A 21,181-nucleotide genomic window follows, 5' to 3' on the forward strand; every position below is an offset into this window, starting at 1 on the left:
CAGAATATCAATTCCCAGAGCTCCAGGCCAACATTACCTTCGAGATGTAGGTCAGCTGCAAAGATCCAACAGCTCCTGCCCCAATTGCCAGGTTCTGAAACAAAATATGTTTTTCATTTTAAGAAGGATGCCACGTGAGGCCACGGACACAGCACTAAGAGGCAGGAGACCAGGCCTCCAGTTCTATTTATGCCACTTACTGGCTTTGCAACCTTGAGCAAGTCACTTCTGTAGCCCCCTTTCCTCCCCTGTAAAACAGTGGTCATTCTTGCCATTATATGTGTGCATTAACGTTACCCGTGGCTTATGTATTACAGAGAGGTGGTAAAAGTGTTGGCTCCACCATTTGACTATGAGGAAGTTCCACTAATCTTCAGTTTTCCCTTCTGATAACAGTGCTTACCTCACAAGGCAGTTGTAAGACTGAGTAAATTTAAGAGCATTTGGCCCATAGGTGACTCTCAACAAGTGTTAGCAAATATATTTTTCTGTCCTGACTAATCTGATCCCTTGCTGGCCTGGTCCTGTTTTAGGCCACTTCAAAGTCTTCTCGTAATAAGTCGGGTACAGATTCACACAATGCAGAAATAAAAAGTACAGCTGGTCAGTCTACTTCACAGGGTTGTTAATGTCCATACACCATAAAACACAAAGTCAATAAACTATTCAAACAGCAAGAAATTCACAGGCACCTTGTGTGGCAATATTTAACTTGGCAATCGCTTTGGCTTTCTAATTTCTCCATTGTCAGAAATGAAGCAATGACACAGGGATGACAGTGTAGCAAAGAAATGGCTAAGACATTAAACTTGTGAAGTTCCTGATCTGTAACTTGGAAAATGTCTTCCCCCAAGAGCCTGAGAATCTGTCTAGAACCTCTTAAACTGTTTCCATAAACCTTAAAGAATAACCTTGAAGCCCCACTACCTGGGTCATGGCAAAGTAATAGACAGAGGTGGCTCTTGGATAGTGGGAATTTAATAAATTTCCTAAAGGGTTAACAGTGAAATGACCTGTCATTCCGGAGATGGCCCTTAAAGAAATAGGCCCTTAGGTAAGAGGGAAGAGTCCTTCAAGGCCCAATTATTAGTCCTTCTAAACTAGCACACATCACTTGAAGCAAATGAAATTGTGAAATATCCTACTCACGAGAAAATGGACGGGAATCACACCATGCTAAAAGGATTCTTAGAGCCTTAGAATTTTAGAGTAAGAAATCTAGAAAGAACTTCTTCCCCCTGACTCCCTTTTGTAAATAAGACCATAAGTCTCAAAGCTGCCTTTCAGTAACCAAAATAGCATTTCAACTCTGGGTGATCGGATTGACTCATTGTTTTTCATTATACAGTGACTGCATTTTGTTTTATTTTTTAGGAAAGAGAGAGGCCTTACAGCCCCTAAATCAGAGTCCAAAAGGAACCCCAGCATCCAGGAGGCCCATGAGCAGCTGACTACCCCAGAGGGAAACGTAAACCACTCTAGGCAGACACTCAGCTCCTTGGGGAATGAGGTGTCCAGAAGCAGGCCCAGGTCTGCGTGGCCTCCAGAGCCACATGGAGCCACAGGCCTGTGCTGGACACTGAGGACCAGCCCCACATCTTGCTCCTGAGCAAAGTGACTTGTGAGTGAAGGGCTTTGTCCAAGGCAACATAGTTGGTGGCACAGCCTGAACCATAGCTCAGGTCTCCTCACTTCACCCCGATGCCCTTATAGAAGCAACACTATAATTTTAAAAAGCTTGAGCTGTTGGAATTCTAGCTTTAGGACATTAGTGCACCAGGACTGTGTGTAATAATAAGTCCGGCTGCATAGCTTGTTGGGAGAGTGATGTGAAAATACATAGAGAGCTGAGCCATGGTGGTTCCTATCTCTGACCCGCATGCTAATTACAAGATGCAGATGCCAAGTCTCAGGCCTGGTCTTGCACAACTCAGTCTCCTGGCTCCAAACCACAACCCAAAGGCCTCCAGGGCCCTATCTTGAATTATGAGTAATGAAGTAGGTTTGGGGGAACCATTCGGACACGAACCCAAGCGTAATGACAGATAGGAGCCGATCAGATTTCAACTACTTCATCCTCTCCACCCTCCACAGTTGCTCCACCCTCCGTCCTCTGCTCCAGAGAGAAAGAGACAGCAGTTCTCTGGGCCCAGTTACCCGGGGGGTATCCTCACTCCCTTCACCCACAGCCCACCCACGGTCTGCGGGAGGCTCACGTGTACCTCCTCTCCACCAGGAGAAGCCAGGAAAATATGACCAACGTCTGCAAAAGCAGTTCCCCTCCCCCCGACTGTCCTCGCCTCCCAGAGGGAAATGAGCGACAGGAGAAAACAGCCCCAGGATCACAGGCTTGATCCAGAGCGACAGCTCAGTGTCCATTCCAATTACTGGACCTAGGAGATTAATGGTGACAGCTCGCTGCCAGTGTGGCAGCCCCAGGCAGACACTTCTTGCTCAGGGAAGATTGTGCCAACATGCCGAGTGGTGAGGGCCTCAGCAGCCAAATGTCTGGGTAGGACCACCAGGAAACAGCACCTGGGGAAGGGTAGGGTGTCGGGGACCAGCAAGCTGCCCCTCCTGGCCACAGCTCCGTCTGCTCTAGGGGAATAGCATCTTCTTAAAGCCTGCTCCACTGACCACAGCCTGCCCTGGCCTCGCCTCTCACTGAGTTCACATACACCAACCCTTCTCCAACTTTGCTGCACATCAGAACCTCCGGGGGAGCTTGTTTTAAAAGGCCCAGGCTTGCCCTAACTGGTTTGGCTCAGTGGATAGAGCGTCTGCCTGCGGACTGAAAGGTCCCAGGTTCGATTCCGGTCAAGGGCATGTACCTTGGCTGTGGGCACATCCCCAGTAGGAGGTATGTAGGAGGCAGCTGATCGATGATTCTCTCTCATCGATGTTTCTAGCTCTCTATCCCTCTCCCTTCCTCTCTGTAAAAAATCAATAAAATATATTTTAAAAAAATTAAAAGGCCCAGGCTCCAGCCTCACCCAAAAAACACTGAATCAGAATCAAGCAGAATGTGGGCAGAACATGTACACTTTTTCAATGCTCCCAAGTGGACCCTTAATAGGCCCAAGTTGGAGAACAGCTTAGTCTACGTGACAAAATCTAGTCCTAAATTCTGTATTGGAGAGTATTTTTCTGTGAGTTTGTCTCTTCTTACTAAATTTCAAGCACAATGAGGACGTAAGTACAATCTTATTCCTCTACACAGCTGACTCATCGATTTTTAAAAGAAAACTATCTGTATGGTGGTTTAGTTCCCAAACCAGTCCACAAACGCCCGCTGCCCTCATGGAGGACTGGAAGGCAATGCTGCTTCTACCGCCATGAGCAAACATTTCTTTGGGAAGATTTGCTCATGTTTAGAACTTGGGTGGCACGTGACTTTGCAGTGCCCATGACCTGGAGCAGGTCTCTTGTAGGACAGGAACTGAGTAAAGGGAGACATGAAGGGCTGAGTCCCAACTAAAAAGGGGTCAAGGACTTGGGAAGAGGAGGTGAGGAATGGGCCAGGAAGAGGGGCAGGAAGCATCTAAGATGAGAGCACCTGAGCAGATGAGGGGTGAAGACCGAGGCTGGAGGGAGGGCTGCTATGTGAGTCACTTGGGGAGATTTTTAAACAAACTAACATTTAAGCTTCATTCTCAGGGTTTTACTGGCCTGAGGTAGGGCCTGGCCACCTGCATGTTTTTAAATGTCCCCGGGGATTCCTCTGTGCCACCAGGCCTGAGGACCACTGGTGCAGACAACAGTTGGTCCTGCTGGCTCTGCACTGGAGACACAGCAGTAGGTGAGAGAAAGGGCCACGCCCAGCCACAGCCCACAGAGTTGCCCTGGCTGCTGCAGTAGCAGTAAACAGGGACATGGAAGAGCAGGGCAGGGCAGTGAGCAGGAAGGGAGAAGGGATTTCAACTGTATGCACAGCTGGCAGCAACTGTGTCAGGAGCAACCTGTACACCTCTGGCACGTCTAAATTTTCTGGGACAATGGAGGGCACGAGGCAGGTTCCTGTTAAATGATGGCTTTATGAAGACACTGCTGTCATCCTGCTTTTTGCTCAAATGTTCTGTCACCAAGGACCTCAAAGGAACTCCCACTCTGCATGAGTGGAAAGCATAGGGTTGTTTCTTTTCCATCACTGAGCAAAGAGCTGAAGTGCCCACACCTCCCATGACATATCTCCCATGGTAAGCCTTTTTTCTAGATGCAACATTATTTTTTGTTGAAGAATTGTTCCTTCTTCTAGTGAAAATAACAAGAAGCACAGAAATGACCAGAAGACCTAAGTAAAGATTCATAAATTCACACAATGTCAGCACTAGAAGGTTCTGTTGATGACTCATCATTCACCATGAGAGGCTTCCTCAAGGAGTAGAGAGAAGACAGAGCTCATTGCTCCCAGCACCAATCTGCTGCTTTGACAAAGCACAGCTTGAGAAAGGAAGAACGAGACAGACATATATTTACAGTATATTATGCACCAGGCCTGCTGCTAGGTGCTTGTACACGTTGTCACTTAATCCCAACAATCCCATTTTACAGATGAGGAAACCAAGGATTGAGCAGGTGAAGCAACTTGCCCAAGGTGACAGAGGTCCTGAGTAGTCAGGTCAGTGATGGAACCCAACCCTTCCTGATTCTCAAATCCCATGCACTTTCCTTTCTACCATGCCACCTCCCATGAGACAATCCTTCAAATGTACAAGGACCTGCTCATTATCTAAGAGTTGGTTATCAATGAAAGGTAAATACAAGAGCAGGACCAGCAGGGTTACACCAAAAGAGGCTCTGTAGAGTTGCCCAAGCTGGGGCAGGGCAGGAACTAGTCAAACTGGCTCTTAGGTGCCAAACTCCAAAAGACCAGGAATTCAGAATGTGGAGAGGGGGAAGGAGAGTTGCCTGTGCCCTCTTTTGGTACCTTCTCTTCTATCTCTCCAGGGCTCCTAGCAGACAGCAAGGAACACAGCAGGCAGTCAAAACTAGCTTGCTGGTCAACTAGTAGGAAAAGGGGGAAGAGAATACATGTGGAAACCCTACAGCTGAGGCATGAGCCAGCATGACTGCCCATGGGCTGAAACCACAACTCAAACCACCAAAAGATGAGGCCAGACACTGACTCTCAGAAAATGACTTGCCTAAGAAGAGCAGCATGATGGGAATGGAGGGGAGAGCACCATTCTCTCTGCCCCACACTCCACAGTCCTCACCAAAGGAAACTCACCAAGCTGTCCCCAGGCATTAAGTGACTTCACCTGCCACTCTGATATCAAACACATCTCCCCTCTACCTTGTAGCTCCATTTCCTGATACTAATTGGAAGAAAGGTGAAATGTCCATGGCTACTCTCTCCATTCTCCAGTTCAAAAGATGTGTTTAGTATTTCTCTTCAAGAAAAGTCAGTTCTTTATCATATACTGTTGTGCTGGTGTAATGCTCGCATTCTATTATCTGGACGTCTCTTTCTTGTTGACATGCACCCAGTACCGGCTTCAGCCAGGATGGACTTCATGATGTGCAAGTCTCTTGGCCACTGTATTCTTAGCTCTTTTATTTCCTCTTCCAATCTGGTGACAGTGACTTAAAAACATGGCATTCTTGTGTATAAATAGATACATAAAGTATTTTAAAATAGATGTATAAAAAGATATAGTAAAAACAAATGCAGAAGGTTAAAATCTAAAGCAAAATGTAACAAATAACCAAAGATGAATTTTGCGAAAACGTAGAATAGTCATCACCATTGTTTCGCATTAATAAAATCTCTGCTAACTTTCATAGCTTCTATGTCTTTAGCTGCTTGGACTTTAATACTAAGTAGTGCTAACTATTAACATGATTGCCCAAAAGTGCTTTTTAGTTTATACTTCTTTTTAACTTAGTTTGTACTTCTTTTTACTTTAAATAAAGTACACCTTGTTATAAAGACAGAATTATTTTGCCCTGGCCAGTGGGGCTCAGTTGGTTGGACATCGTCCCATGCACCAAAAGGTTGCTGGTTTGATTCCTGATCAAGGCACATGCTCAGTTTATGAGCAGGGTCCCCTGTAGGGAGTGAGTAAAAAGCAGCCAATTGATGTGTTTGCTGTTTTCATGCTCACATTGATGTTTCTCTCTCTCTCCCTCTCCCTTCCTCTCTAAAAGTAAAAAAAAATTTTTAATGACAAGAGTTGTTTTAAAAATAAGATTAAAGATTACCGTAGACAACACATAAAACAAAATTACACTCACAGCCTTTTATGTTAACTCTCAAAAAGTCCACACATCGTTTTAATTCTTAAAATGTTATTTTAATAATAATTCACCCTGAGCAGATTTGCATTTATTTATTTATTTTAATTTGCATTTTAGCCAAAGTACAGATCTGTCGCTTGAAATCTTCTTTTGGGATTATTTTTTCCCCAGAGGAATTCTGCATTCTCACTCTAACAAAATAATAGACAAAAAGCATGCCAGAAATTCTACTTAACCCTTGAAATCACATGTCACATAGGTAGCTAATATACCAATTACACAAAATCCATGAAGTAAAAACACACTGCCCACACAATTGTTGAAGATCTGAGAAGTAGCACAATGCTTGCATATGCAGACAGTATCTGTGGACAGACACACATGAAAGTGGTAATACTGCCTCTGGCCAGAGGAATATGTACGTGGGGAACAGGAGTGGGAGGAAGGAAGCTGGCTGTCACTGTGTCAGCATTGCCACATTTCAGATTATGTGCCATGTGCATCGAGTGGCCAGTTTTTAAAGAAAGTTACCTCACTGGTTCTTGGCATTTTGACAGGGTGAAGCATATTAGACAAAAATCTTTTCAATGTTGTTGGATTTCAGCCAAATTTTGCTCAAGAAGGTTTCTGATACAGAAAACCTTGTGCAATTTTAAAAATGCACACACACTATTTTTGCCTAGCCTTTAAGACCAAAACTATTGTCCATCATACATTATGTATTAATATAATTTCCTATCACTCCTCCATATGCTTTCTAATAGGATGCAGCCAAATATTCACCTTTTTGTCAACACAGCTAAAGCTCTTCGCCCCTTTTAATGGAAAGAATTGCTTTCAGCTTATATAAAATAAAATAAAAGTAAAGTAAAGTAAAGTAAACCAGGAGAAATGCAGAGATGCAATCTTTTTGGATATTACAGGTATTTTGTTCCAAAATTCACATCATGGCCTTTGAAAAGTAAAAGCATCTGAGCGTTTTTAGGTCAAAGAGAGAAAAGGCATTTTACAGAGTAAATTCGACAAGAACAACAATCTAGTGCAATACTGTTTCCATGCTCCTGTTTCTCCTTTGTTCAGGGCTGTATAATTTAGTCTTGCAATTACTTAGCCAAGCAGGCATTGGAGAGCGGAACATAAGCGTTGCTGTGCAACTAAAACATGCTTAGTTACTCTGTAGGTCACGGTAATAAAGGAGAGAAGCCTTATTAAGGGATGTCATCCCCTCTGGCATGATAGGGACCAACATCAAATTAAAATACAAGTGCTGTTGCCATCATATCATAGAAATTCTTTAAGGAAAATCCAGCTAATGTTTGTTTCTATTCAAGAATTATTTGCGTGCTTGAAATTGTCAGCATATTGATTTTTAAATGCATTAGCCGAATCAGTGGCCATAATCAATAATATTGAAACTTGCCATTTATAGGGGTCCTTTTTAGCTAATGGGTTTCATCCTAGATCAGTTTGGTGTCATCAGTGCCTGTATTAAAAAACCTTGATTCCTTACCTTACTACGTCAAAACTAAATTCTGGCCAGCGTACAAGGGTGTACCTGGACCACACAGGCTGCCCCCTAACATGCATGATTCCTCCCCGGAGCAGACACTGTCTCTGGCCTCCTGTTTCCATGTTTTGCTGTGCTTACAATGGCCGGCACCTGCAGCTCTACTTTGGAAGGCAGCCACTGGGCCATGGGAGCCGTTCCCACACATTTGTAGAGCCAGAACCAGTGACGGTCCAGCGGGGCATGCAGAAGCTCAGCCCTCTTGGGACAACCCTTAGGCCTCACACTCAGCCCTCCCGCAGCACTAGGCTAAGGCCTCCCTACCCTCTGCAGACTTCTCCTGAGCTCACGCCTTCGTCTGGCTTCCTCCCCTTCCCTGTCCTGCTCCCAGCACACTTGGCCGTCTCAATCTCTCTCCTTAGTAAAGAACCTGCCACAAATCCTCGTCTGGGGAACCGGACCTTAAACACCCTCAAACCGGGCGGGCTCACCTTCCCTTCTTGGTGCTGCCTCTGCCCCATACAACTGAGAACACCCTCTTCTTCCACTCCCTCCAGGGTGCATAACAACCAAATTGTAAGTGCCAACACCCCAAAACCCGTAAAGTGCTCTACGAATGTGAATCACTTGCAGCAATCACTTTTAGATTTGGATTTAGTGCTACCCTTCCATACAGGGATGCCCTGCAGCTCTGCCTGCCGCATTTTCATTTAATCATCTGGCTCCCCAGCTACAGTGTAAGCTCCATGAAGGTGAACTCTCTGTCCTGTTCACCACTGAAGCCTCAGCATTTGATGGTGTCTGGCACGCAGGGCACGTGTAGCAACTACATGCTAAATGGTGTTGCTGAACTCGAGGATGTTACCCTATTCTCAGGCCTTCAGGACATAAAGGGCCAAAAGCCATGTTAAGGACCATCTCGAGTGCCCTTGGCCCAGGGAGGATAAATGACTTGCGTAAGTACAAAATAGCTTAGTGGCTGAGCCAGGATTCGATCCTTGATCTCTTACCTCCCAGGCTGAAACCATCCGTCTAAGACTCCACCTCTAGGCCCTCCTCTTTCCCAGATGGGCAACAGAGAACATTGCAACCCCCTTTTCCTTCAGCCAAAATACTGGCATCTGGGCACTTCAACTTCATGATATACTATCTACATATATAAAAGGCTAACAAGCAGCGTGTTCCCTCGGGAGTTTGACCGGGAGACCGTAAGTTCGATTGCTCACTATGACCTGTGCTGACCACCAGGGGCAGCATGGAATGAAGGAAGGTCCTGGCAGGGAGCTGGCAGCCGGGGAAGGAAGGCCCCAGCCAGCAGCCAGAAGGCCCCAATTGGCCCTAATCGCTGGCCAGGCCTAGGGACCCTACCCATACATGAATTTCATGCATTGGGCCTCTAGTCCTATTATAAAAATGGACTCGGCTTTTCCACACTTTAGTTTTATGTATATTGTCTTCATCTCCCCAACTAAACCTGAAGCTTCTCTGTGGCAAATACCTCACTGAGCTCCCGTCCACCTCATCTTCAGGACCTCGCCTAGGCTGAGCACAGATATCAGCAGGAGGAAGGAAGCAGACAAGTGTGAAGAGTGCAGACACTCGCATCAGACAGGCCTGGCTCCAACTCCAGCTTTGCACCTACCACCTGTGCAACCTTCAGCAAAGTCGCCAGACTTCTCTGCACCCTGCAGAATACTGTCAGAGTGTCAGTCATCCCTGAGTCCCAGGTTTCTTGTGAGGACTTGATGACATGATACATGCAACGCATGTAACCACTCAATAAGACTCAGTAAGTACAACCTTCAGTGAGTAATAACAGTAGTAACAGTGGTAGTAAAAACCGGCTCCATAAACACTACATCGCTTAAACAGGCAATGATCAGAGACCTGGGTTCGGAAAACCCCCCACTTATTAATGTCTATTAAATAATTAAGATATTATATCAGGTGTCTCCTTTTCCCTATATAAGTAAGATGTTCAGTGACCAAAGGGAGTTCCCAATGTCTCTCTTCATGGGGACAGAACAAAACCCTCCAGTTTGCTCTCGGGACCAGCTCCAGTCCCCCTTCTCCTGACTCCCGACACTCTACAGAACTTCCACTGGGTGTAGGCCATGTCCCAACCCCAGGAGAGTAGTGTGGGGTACTCTGCATTTCATAAAGGCCCCCCTCTGACCACCTCTTTACCTGGGCCTCTTCAGTTCATTCATCCATTCATTCAGTGAGCACACATTCATCAAATGCTGGACACTGTGGATCAAAAGCTAAGCCAGATGAGCCCCCTGCCAACTAGGAGCTCCCAGCCCCGAGAGTCCTCTGGTTTCTATCTCTTAATCTGAGACTACTTTTGAAAGCTTTCCTTCCTCCCAGGTAAGAGTAAGATGACTGTCTCACTATCAGCCCTGACAGCAGGGGAACTGGAGTCAGACTGCCAGGGTTAGAAACCTGGCCCTGCCTCTTTCTTATTATGTAACCATGGGCAAATCTCTTCCCCTCTCTGCCTCACCCACCTCACCTTAAGAATGAGGACAATAATACCTACCAATTAGACTCTTGTCAGAATGAAATGAAGACCAATGAAGTCTTTAGAACAGTGCTTGGCACACAGTAGTAACTATTCACTCACACTATTCTACAACTTACAAAAATATCCACTCTCAAGTCTAGAATGGCTGTTTGGCCATTAACACAGCAAAGAGCTAAGCCAACAACTAAAGAAGTAAAATGTTCTGAAATAGTGCTGTGTCACAGCTAGATTCTCCTTTTTTAGGCATGTGCCAGGCCAGCTGAAATTTCTGCCTCCAGGGAAAATGTAAAGAATCTCCAACAGGGGCTTTTATTTGGTAACTCAAGCTCAAAGAAGGCTCTAGCACAAAGAGCATCCTGAGAGCTCCGTTGGCAGGGAAGCACAGGAGGGTGCGACCTGCACAGGGGCTGACCCCAGACACCCCAGGAAGCAGCCCAAAGCCCAGCATCCAAGGTTACTGCAGGTTCTGGAACCAAGGGACAGTCAAACCAGAAGGCAGGAAAGAGCAAGAGAAACCATGACAACTGGCAACATTTGAGATTGGAAATGGTGACGCTGTGGTCTTGGGTAACATGTCACTGACAGCAAGATTCAGTCTGTGGGCCCTAGCCAGTTTGGCTCACTGGGTAGAGCGTGGGCCTGTGGACTGAAGGGCCTCACGTTCGATTCCGGTCAAGGGCACATGCCTGGGTTGCAGGCTCGATCCCCAGTAGGGGGCGTGCAGGAGGCAGATCAATGATTCTCTCTCATCATTGATGTTTCTATCTCCCCCTTCCTCTCTGAAATCAACAAAAATATACCTTTTATAAATAAATAAATAAATAAATAAATAAATAAATAAATAAATAAATAAATAAAAGAGTCTGTGGCCCAGAGTATGAAGGAGGGTCCAACTCTCAGGGAGGCAGCTGCAACACCCAGGCAGAATTCCCCGGGCAAGTGAATTTGCGTTAAGAACAGTCCTAGTAGGAAGCATAGCACCAAGCAGCTGAACCAGAACAGAAATACTTTCAAGTTACCTGAGCTAATATGGCAGGCACATGGGAGAAGGTATACAATAGAAGAAAAAGGGAAAAGGAATGACCAGACTCGGAGACCGTAAGTCAGTGGGTCTCAACCCTGGCATGCCAGAAGTCACATCTACTGGCCACAAGGCTCGATTTCGAGTTCCTCCAACCGTGGGGAAGTGGCACCTAAGATGCTACTTCTTTCAAGATCTGTTGACTCAGCTGTGGGCACCTCTGCAGAGCAAAAGCAGGGAAAATGATACAGCAGCGCCTGCAGGCACACCCAAAAACAAAACATCACAAGAGGCAAGCATTCCAGGCTAAGTCAAGGACGTAAGCGTCCGCATGTAAGTTTCATCCTGCATGCTCCGCACTTTAAATAAGAGTAACCAACAGAAGGTTTATCAGGAAAGGGGCGTGAAACAGGGGGGACAGTTCTATTTAGGGTTAAGTCTTTCCTGGAGAGGGTGAGTCACGGCAGCTGATCTCTGGGTATGTTTGCTGTTATCCATAGTGTTTTCTCTCAGCCATCAAATTCAGAGGACAAATGCCCAAGGCCTCTAGAGGGCTAGTCCCCGGATAATGACCTAGAGACTCACAGGACTCTTTTCCCACTTCACATCTCCAAGACCGAATCCATCTCCCAACACTCAGACTTTCCTCTTCCCAAGTCTCTGAACCGGAGCCAAATCTCAGGCCCACGTCCCTCCCCTCTCCAACATGGCCATACGATCTTGCCGTTTAAGGGCCACGCTAGTCTTTGGAGCCTCATTGCACCAAACTGCTCTAGGGCGGTGCGAAGGAAAGAGCCAAAGCACTCCCAGCCCCAGAAAAAAAAAAAAGACTTGAGGTCCCACATCAGGGCAAGAGCAACTTCTTCCCAGACCAGGGACGACTCTGGGACTCCCAGGCAAGGCAATAAAACTTAGGAGGCCCCTGCTGATTCCAACGTCTGAGGCTCAGCTTTTTTCATCTGTAGTGCGAGGAGGCAAAACAAGGTGACTCCCGGGGTCGCCTCCAAGCCAGTACTGGGACTCCTGACTCGATGCAGGAGACCAGAGAAGTCTGACTTTTGTCCAGCTTGGGGAACCAGGTCACATTCCCTGCCGGGGAGGGGCCCCAGACTGGAAGAGCAGGAGTGGCCACAAGGCCACAGCCCTAGCCAGAGAGGTGAGAGGGAGCAACCCAGGCTTCAGAGCTTGGGTCCAGCCTGGCTGGCCGCTGCCTGACTTTTAAGTATTACATTCCTGAGTGTGAGAAAAGACACCAGATCCCCTGGGTCAGGAGAGATGAGTTTCTTCTCAAGCTAAAATCGGGGATGAAGTGAGAGACGAAGCCCTGAGGCTAATCCCATGTGCATTCCTCCCAGGCAGTGACAGGCAGCCAGCCGCCCTTCTCCTTCCCCCGTGGCCTCTCACCTGGGGGTTGTCCATGTACCAGAGAAGGTAGTTGGCCTGGGTGTCCAAAATGAAGTACCTCCGCAGAAACTTGCCACTGTTCTCATTCTCCTCGATGTCCAGAAACCCACAGATTCGGTTCTGCCGATCCACATAATGCATTCCTGGGCTCTGCTCACATCACCCTGCATGGCAGGAGGGAGGGAGGTGCTGGTTGAGAAGGAGGGTAAAATGGGCCCTGCCTCGGGGCCTGCGGGAACCTCACTCTGGCCTGACTCACCTCTGCGAGAAGCTGGCCTGGCAATTTCTTGCATCAGCTTCTTTCCCCGGGGCACCCAATGTTTTCCCCAACCAGCCCCGGGAAGCCTTTTACCAATTCCATTCATAAGGAGTCATCAAACCTCAGTGACATGTATCACCTAACTTCCCTGCGGCTCTCTTATGTAGCGAGCAGAGTGTTAGGCAACTTTACATGCATAGAGGATACACGCCTAGACTTTGGGTCAAAGGCCGGGGTTCCGATTCCAGTTCTGGCCACTTACCATGTGACCACAAACTATGTAATCTTTGTGCACCCCAGTTTCTGCATCTATAAAATGGGGATAATAACAGTACCTCCGTCTCATATGTCAACTTTGGTGAAAATTAAGTGCTTGGTGCGTATTAAGTTCTTCATAAACACTAGGTATTATTATTACTCTTCACAAAAGCCTTGGAAAGTAGGTTATAACCCAGTTTTATACATAAAGAAACTACTTCAGAAAGGACTTAAGCTCCCGTTCAAATGCCTGGATAAAACTTTGCCAGGAATGCAATCATAAACCAGCCCCTCCGATACGTGAAGATACCAAAGAATGAACCTGAGGTTCCTGTGACGTCGTGGCAGGGCCACACGCTTCACTCACTTCACTGTGCTGTGACCCGGGGGCCACTTGTAACTGAAAGAAGGAGGGAGCGAAAGAGCGCCCAACCCTGAACGCTGTCCCTGACTCCAGAAGAGGGTCTCCGTGGCGTGGGATGTGCCGCACCCTCAGCCAGCCTCCCCTCTCCTGTGATTTCCTGCCGATTCTCTGAAGAGCCATCGGAAAGGCCAGGAGCTCTGTTCTCCTCCCAAAGGAATGTGAGCAACTTCCCACAAGCAGTTACACCCAACCTGATGCACAGGGTCCCACAAGGGTTAGAAAACACCATTTAGACTTTCAAGGACAGACACCGCTCACCCCTGGTCCTGCTTGGCTGCAACAAGCAAAGTCCACTCACACCCAAGGCCACCATGGTTTTTAGTCTACAACTAAGCAAAGTCATAAGAAGGCCCACCTAAGGCCATGCCCTGCACTACGACATTGATCAGCAAGCAAGCTACCCAGACGCCACACCTATAGTCTTCCAGGCCCAGGGAGCAGGGCCCACCAGCAAGAAGACACATTCCTAGGAGAGCAGAGAATTCTAAGGGTGGTGACTGGTAAGACAGTCTGTTCTCTTCTACCCCCACAAGGGGCCTGGCAGTGTCAAAAGGCTGCCCCAAGGAAAAAAGTGCCCCCCACACACAAGGACACTAATGAACAGTGAATCCCTTGATTCTAGGTAAGGACGGGCCAGAACCCCAATGGGGACAGACGACTCAGTCAGAACGGCGATCCCACGGCTACTTGCTGGGTAATGATGGGGGACAAAAGAATAAAGCAGGCAGGTAAACAGGGCAAAGGATGTAAACGGAGAAATAAAAGAGGAGGTGGGAAAGAATAAGAAGTGGAAAGAGGAGGATTAGAAAGATGGCAGCGGAGAAGGAAGAAGTGTGGGGCAGTGGCAGGGTGGGGTTGAGGGGAGAAACAGCCCTGCCCTAAGGAGCATCGTGTCTGGCACAGGTACCTGCAGCCAATGGCCCTGCTTCTCCGTGCCTTCCCGAGCAAAGCTTCCTCCCAGCTCCCGCTCCACAGCTGAGCAAGTGTGAGCACAGGAAAGGGAGAGACATGGAGACAAGCCAAGAGTCAGGCACAAACACCATGGGAGGAACTTGAAGTCTTCTTGCAGACACTGGGTTAAAGATGGGAAGGCGAGAGGCCTGGCAATGGTGGGGAGGGAGCATGTCCCTGAGAGAGGAGGCAGCTTGCCCGCTAGGAATAGGGAAAAGCAGGAGTCCCCTGCAGAAAGGCGGGGGCAGCTCCCACTGAGAGTGTCTGGTCAGGAGGAGGGAGCACACCCATCCCTCACGAAACTAGGCAAACTCCCTTGATGCAGCCACAGACAGAATTTCCAGGGGTTTCAGGACTTGCCACTCGGGGGACATTTCTAAGAGAAAACATAGAAATGCAACAGGATAACAAAGCCGACTATGTGGGCCTAACTCCCTGCACCGTGCCCAACTTCATGCCGGCTTTCAAATGCTCCCTTTTCAGCCACCAGGATTAACCAGGGCCCGTCTTTTTCTCAAGTCAGCGGCCAGAGAAGGCCCTCTTCCCACAATCCTCCCACAGCCCGCTGTGGTGCAGGGGGGTTTCCGTCGGCATGGAGCCCTGGAAGAGAGAAGACCTGCATGAACCAAAAGGACAGGTAATGAAAGGAAGCGTTCTGGTTACATCTCCTGACTGTGGTTCTTGCCCCAGAAAAAAAAAGAAGCTGCTCAGATGTCCTGAGCAGCCGCTGAGTCACAGAGCGCATCGAGAGTGTGGGAGGTGGGGAAGGATCCGCGGCAGGAGAACCAGCATCACAGGGACACGTGGCTGCAACCAGCCGACCCACACAGAAGTGACATCCTCAAAGCCGGGCACAGAACACAAACCTGAGGTCCTACCCCAACCCTCTGCCAGCTCACTCAGACCCCATTCATACAGTCCTTGTCACAACAGCTGCTAGGATTGGGTTCAGAGAGCCTGTTGCCCCCTCCCCGCCTCAGAGCTGTCACCATCATCTTCCTCCTCTTTCTCCCAGAGGGGCCCCGCTAATACAATCAACTCTGCCACCCCAGGTTCAGCCCAAACAACTGGGCAGTGAAGGGGGAGAGGAAAGAGCTAGCAACTGGTTCTACAGTATGCACACACACACATACTGTCACCCCAAAATTCCCCTACCAAGACCAAGACAAAGCTTTGACATGTCCTTCCTAACTCACAACATTCCTCCGGTTTTGTAGGTTAAGCCTGTTTTCTGACTCTCTAGAGCAGCCGTGGGCAAACTACGGCCCGCCGGATCCGGCCCATTTTAAATGAATAAAACTAAAAAAAAAAAAAAAAAAAAGACCGTACCCTTTTATGTAATGATGTTTACTTTGAATTTATATTAGTTCACACAAACACTCCATTCATGCTTTTGTTCCGGCCCTCCGGTCCAGTTTAAGAACCCATTGTGGCCCTCGAGTCAAGTTTGCCCACCCCTGCTCTAGAATCACTTGTTATCTTAAATGTCATTTTTAACTTCATTTCCCTGATGTGAAAATATTGGGTAGAGGGTGACATTGGGTAGTGGGACCCAGGAGTTGCCCCAGCCCCAGCATGCCCTAGGCCCCAGATGCTGACAGTGACTTTCTCCCCATCTCCTGGGGCAGGATGCAGTGTTCTCACTGGCTTAAAGCACCAGATACCCCTCTCTCAGCCTAGCCGTTTCACCTTCGCTCTGACACCACAATGAAACCACCCAGCAAGTAGCTTCTTAGCCTTCACAATACATGGAAGACAAAGAGAGCAGACATCTGTGCAGGAAGGGACCTTGGTCCACCCCACTCGGCACCCTCCCTATCCTTCCAAAGCATGCCAAACCTCCCTAGTGCTTTCCGTGCTTCGTGCAAAGACCACAATACAACAATGTCGTCATTTCAAAAAGATCACTCCAGCCAGCCATTTTCACTTCTGCATGCTTTTTCATGCTACTGTCTGCATAGTCCGCCTTTTTAAAAATTTAAATTGTATCCTAAACATGTTCCCTGTTGCTACATAGTCTTTGTGATCGTTGTTTTTAATGGTTGCATATTACTGGGCTGTATTTACTATAATTTACTTAACCATTTCTCCGTGATTAGACAGTTAGATTATATTCAATGTTTCAGCTAGATTACATTCAATAAATGATGCTGAAATTCGTATTTCCATGCTTTGTTTCTTCTTTTACAACGAAACAACATAAATTCCAAGCAATAATATGGCTTGTGATTTTTTTACAATTCTTGAGACCTATTTCCTGCTTCATCTCCCTTCGTGGACTTTGTGAAATGCGAATCAAATGGATGTGTGCCTGCAATCAATACCAATCAATTCTTTCTGTCTCTGTCTCTCTCTCATACACATACCCCAAACCAAACCAAAACATGGCCTCGCACAGTGCAGATAACTAAATAATGTATTTTAAAGAAAAGTAAATTAGGAAAAAGTAAAGTTTTATATGATCCAAATGTTTTCAGTATATAAGTTCCTAGGTAAGTACTGCAAATGAAAATATATTAAATACTTAATTTATAGTGACAATGAAACTTTGGAGGAAAACAAAGTGGATTTGCATGAAGTTACCCATTGATCAGCAGGAGAAAATGGGTTAAATGTCAATTAAACCAAGATTCCTGGCCAACATGTGCTAGTTGAGCCGACAAAGCTCATGAAGAAAAAGAGAATCAATGGCTGCCTACCTTACAGTGAGATCAGGGGCATTGGGAGGTTTCTCTGTCCAAAATATCCCAATTGCCCATTTCAATGCCTCTGTTCCATCACTGGAGGAGATTCAAGCCAAGAATAAAATTGTCCCCTAGGAATTGAGGCAATTGGCATCTTCATCAGGCTCATAATATGTAAGCGATATCTGGGACCAAGACCCTAAGAAATAGAACATACCCCAATGGAAGAGAGAGACAATAGAGGGAGTGAAAGAGTAAGGAGAAGACTGCTGCTTAAAACAAACGTTATCTACTTGAAAAATTCCCCTAAGATTCTTATACACCGGGGACAGGAGTAGGCACCTTTCTGGGAAGCAGTTTGGCAATATATAACAAGAGAGCTAAAAATGTTCACAGCTCTGACCTAGTAAATCTACTTCTAGGATTCTATCCAATGAAATGAACAAAGATGCAAATAAAGATTAAAATAAAAAGATAGCAACTGCAATAGATTTTGTAATAACAAAAAGTTGGAAATGCTCTGAATGTCTCCAATGATTAAGGAAAAATTAAATAAGTTATGAGACATTCACATAAGGAAATGTTACACAATCATTTAAAAACTATGTTTTTAAGTCATTTCTAATGAATTAGGGAGAGCCATATCCTGATAAGATTTTTGAAGATATCGTGTGATTTATAACATGATCTCAACCCTCTAAATATTATTTTTGTATTTCTATATTTGGATAGAAAAAGACTGGCATGCAGACACCAAGATGTCAGCAGTTAGTACCTATGATTTATGGGTGAATTTTACTTACTTTTATGTTTTTTCCGTATTTCCCAAATTTTCTACAGGGATGTGTGTTATTTTATTTAGTAGGAAGGAAGACTATTTAACTCCACACAAACCCTCATTCCCAGCATAGATGTTTTGAAGCCGAGAACAAATTTCTCCATTCTCCAGAGTCCATAAAGAAGTAAAACCTTGCCTACATTATAGCTCTCTTGGGACTTTTAAAAGCAATATCCCACCCATCGCAACTGCTCAAGAGCCAGGTACCCACTCAGAGAGCTTTGGCACCTTCCATTCTAGCTGCGTGTCTTACTTCCTACTTCAACATCCTCTTAGAGAGGCTCATGCTTTCCCTGCAGGTTTGGTTCCTTATTCGCCGGTCTTCCTAAGAGGAGCCTCAGTCCTTGGAGCCGGCAATATTGATGCCCAAGTTGATGCCTCTATACCTCCATTGCTACAGGACCGGAGCCACGCAAGCCCAGCACTCCCGCAAAATGAAAGGGAACCTAACTAGGACCCCCAGGGGAATTCTCCTTCTTCAGACTTGGGAGAGTGGGTTGACATTTTTTAAATAAGTGGCTAGATAAAGAGATGGGTGAACAGATTTTTTTAAAGAAAAGTATAGCGCTACTAAGTCATGCAAGCAATGGTTTGCTGTATTGTACATCTTGGTTTTTAAGATCAGTAATGCAGTTTGGAGATAAGGGAAAGAATAAAGTGAGGGAGAGTGCTCTGCCTGACCATGCTGACACTGCTGAGGTGTATAAAAATATGAGAAAGGCATAACAGAGATAAAGTCTTAAATGGCATTGCCCCATTATGATATAATCTAACCTCCAGTTTAGAAAAAAAAGTTTTTTTAATTTATTTGTTTTTTAAATTTGGAGATTTTTTCTTTCATGTCACTCAGTGTTGGCAGGACAGGGAGTTTCAGCAATTTTAGTCCAGAAAACAGTCAGGAAGGCGGTTTTTGCCACGCAGTGGGGCATGCAGTAAGTTCATCCCCTGTCGCATTGCCCGCTGATGGTGGGAGAAAGAGGGTGGGAGCTCCAGCGTCGGTGAGCAACAGGGATACCAACAGGAAATTGCTAAATTTCTACAGGAGAAAGTTTATCGGGAAATGACATCAGAGGTCTCAGCGAGGGCTGTAATGCAGCACAGGAACTGGGGTGTGGAGGTTAAGAGCGGGCACTCAGCTGGGATATGCGGGGCCATGTGAGCAGAGCGCTCACCTCTGTTCAACTGCAGCACCCATGGGCGTGTATTGCGGAACCTCAACAATGCCCAGGGCCCCGTAAAAACCACAGAACAATAGCAAAACACAGGCTTAGCTATTTCAGAACGCATCCCTGAGAATGGGCCAAAGGTGATAACTGAGGAAGTGTGGGAGCACCTACCTCCTACGGTTACAATCTCGCTGCCTTTTGAAAATGTCGTCAGAGCGAACTCCAAACAGTCTATGGCAGGAGAGTAATGTGAGAGAGAAGGGAATGTACTGGGAACATGTTCCCAACGGAAGTTCAGGGTGAGGAATGCAAACATCTACAGGAATGGGGAAGTTAAAAGAAGCTCCTCACCACAGACAGCAGCCCAATCCCCACTCGACCCAAGAACTTTGAATGGAGGGCAAGAGACACTCAAGAAACTTTTAAGGGAAAAAACGCGGGGGAAATGGCAGGAGTCACTGACCACTGATACCACTGCAATAACGATGCTAAAAACAACAAACTATTTTAAACACTCATGACCTCTCTTACAACAACCTCATCTATGTTCAGAGAAAATGTGGTTGCGGGAGCCAGTAGGAAACAAAGGGCTGCCATGGCTCGAGGCTCCAGAGAGCACCTCCACCAGGGAGGTCACCATGTAGGCGAGCTGCCACACTGGTTTTCTAAATAGCCTGTAAAGCCAGAGCCGATTGCTCAATGGGTAGAGCATTGGCCTACAAACTGAGGGTCCCTGGTATGATTCTGATCAAGAGTACATGCCAGGTTGCCAGCTAGGGGGCGTGCAGGAGGCAGCCGATCAATGATTCTCATCATTGATATTTCTATCTCTTTTTCCCTCTCCTTTCCTCTCTGAAATCAATAAAAATATTTTTTTAAATAAATAGCCTGTAAAAACGGAGATCTCCAACCTGCAGAATGGTCCAAGTCCCCCACTTAGAAGACTCAATGAATTCAGTTTCACAGTAGGGCTTCCTAGCAAGAACCACACAGGAGTCCCAGAGTTACAATCTTCATTTAAAGTTTGACAGTATGAGCCATTACAATGCGGGCAGTAGGAAAAGGAAAAAAAGAAAGCATGGTTGTTTCTCCTCTCGACTAGCCTTTGGAAAGTGTAAGTGCATCTATCTAAAGTCACGTATGTGCTCACAACCCTGAATTTAGGGAGGGGCTGGGTGTGACAAGGAGGATGTGCAGGTGACTGATCAGCATGAGTGGGTTTGCTGAAACTCTTGCAAGAAGGTGGCCGTGAAAAAGGGTGTGCTGATTTCAGTTACCCATTGATGTGGTAGAGCGCAGCGAAAGAGGCTGCGTTTTACAGTCAGACTCTGATGAACTTTCTGGGCCTATTTCCTCATTTGCAAAACGGAGAGCATCACTGTGCCTACTTCAAAGGTTGCTTGTGGGGAATTAAATGAAATAAATAATGTGTGAAAAGTGCTTACCAGGACGTCTGGTACAGAGTAAGCACTGGGCAACAGTTGTTGTTAAGATGTCTGTATGCGAGGAGTGCCTAACAAGTAGTACATGATTACCATGACTTCCGCAAAGCTGGCCAATGCAGGGCCAGGGCTGCAGGGCCACCTCTACCACTCAAATATCAATAGGCAAATATCAACGGAAAGGCCATGACACTGTTATCCCTCGCAAAGAAAGGCATAATTTTTTTTCCCTCTGGCCTCGACTCAAGAACCATATTTTACCTCTCTAAAATTCTCCAAAAAGCCCTAACCGGTTTGGCTCAGTGGATAGAGCGTCAGCTTGTGGACTCAAGGGTCCCAGGTTCGATTCCGGCCAAGGGCATGTACCTTGGTTGCTGGCACATACCCAGTGGGGAGTGTACAGGAGGCAGCTGATCGATGTTTCTCTCTCATCGATGTTTCTAACTCTCTATCCCTCTCC

At 46.5% G+C, this 21,181-nt stretch overlaps 1 protein-coding gene across 1 annotated transcript in view; it reads right to left on the reverse strand.

Moving 5' to 3' along the window:
- The window catches only part of PLEKHA2 (pleckstrin homology domain containing A2), a 73,142-nt gene that overhangs the window by 34,177 nt on the left and 17,784 nt on the right, over nucleotides 1–21,181 (reverse strand). The window contains exons 2-3 of the mRNA XM_015565207.1: nucleotides 12,700–12,863; nucleotides 38–94 (exon numbers count right to left, since the gene is read on the reverse strand). Coding sequence (XP_015420693.1) covers nucleotides 38–94; nucleotides 12,700–12,840 — 198 coding nt within the window. The 5' untranslated portion in view covers nucleotides 12,841–12,863. The remainder of the gene's footprint in view (nucleotides 1–37; nucleotides 95–12,699; nucleotides 12,864–21,181) is intronic.

This window comes from Myotis davidii, unplaced genomic scaffold (genome assembly GCF_000327345.1).
Source record: "Myotis davidii unplaced genomic scaffold, ASM32734v1 scaffold93, whole genome shotgun sequence".
Classification (NCBI taxonomy): Eukaryota; Metazoa; Chordata; class Mammalia; order Chiroptera; family Vespertilionidae; genus Myotis; species Myotis davidii.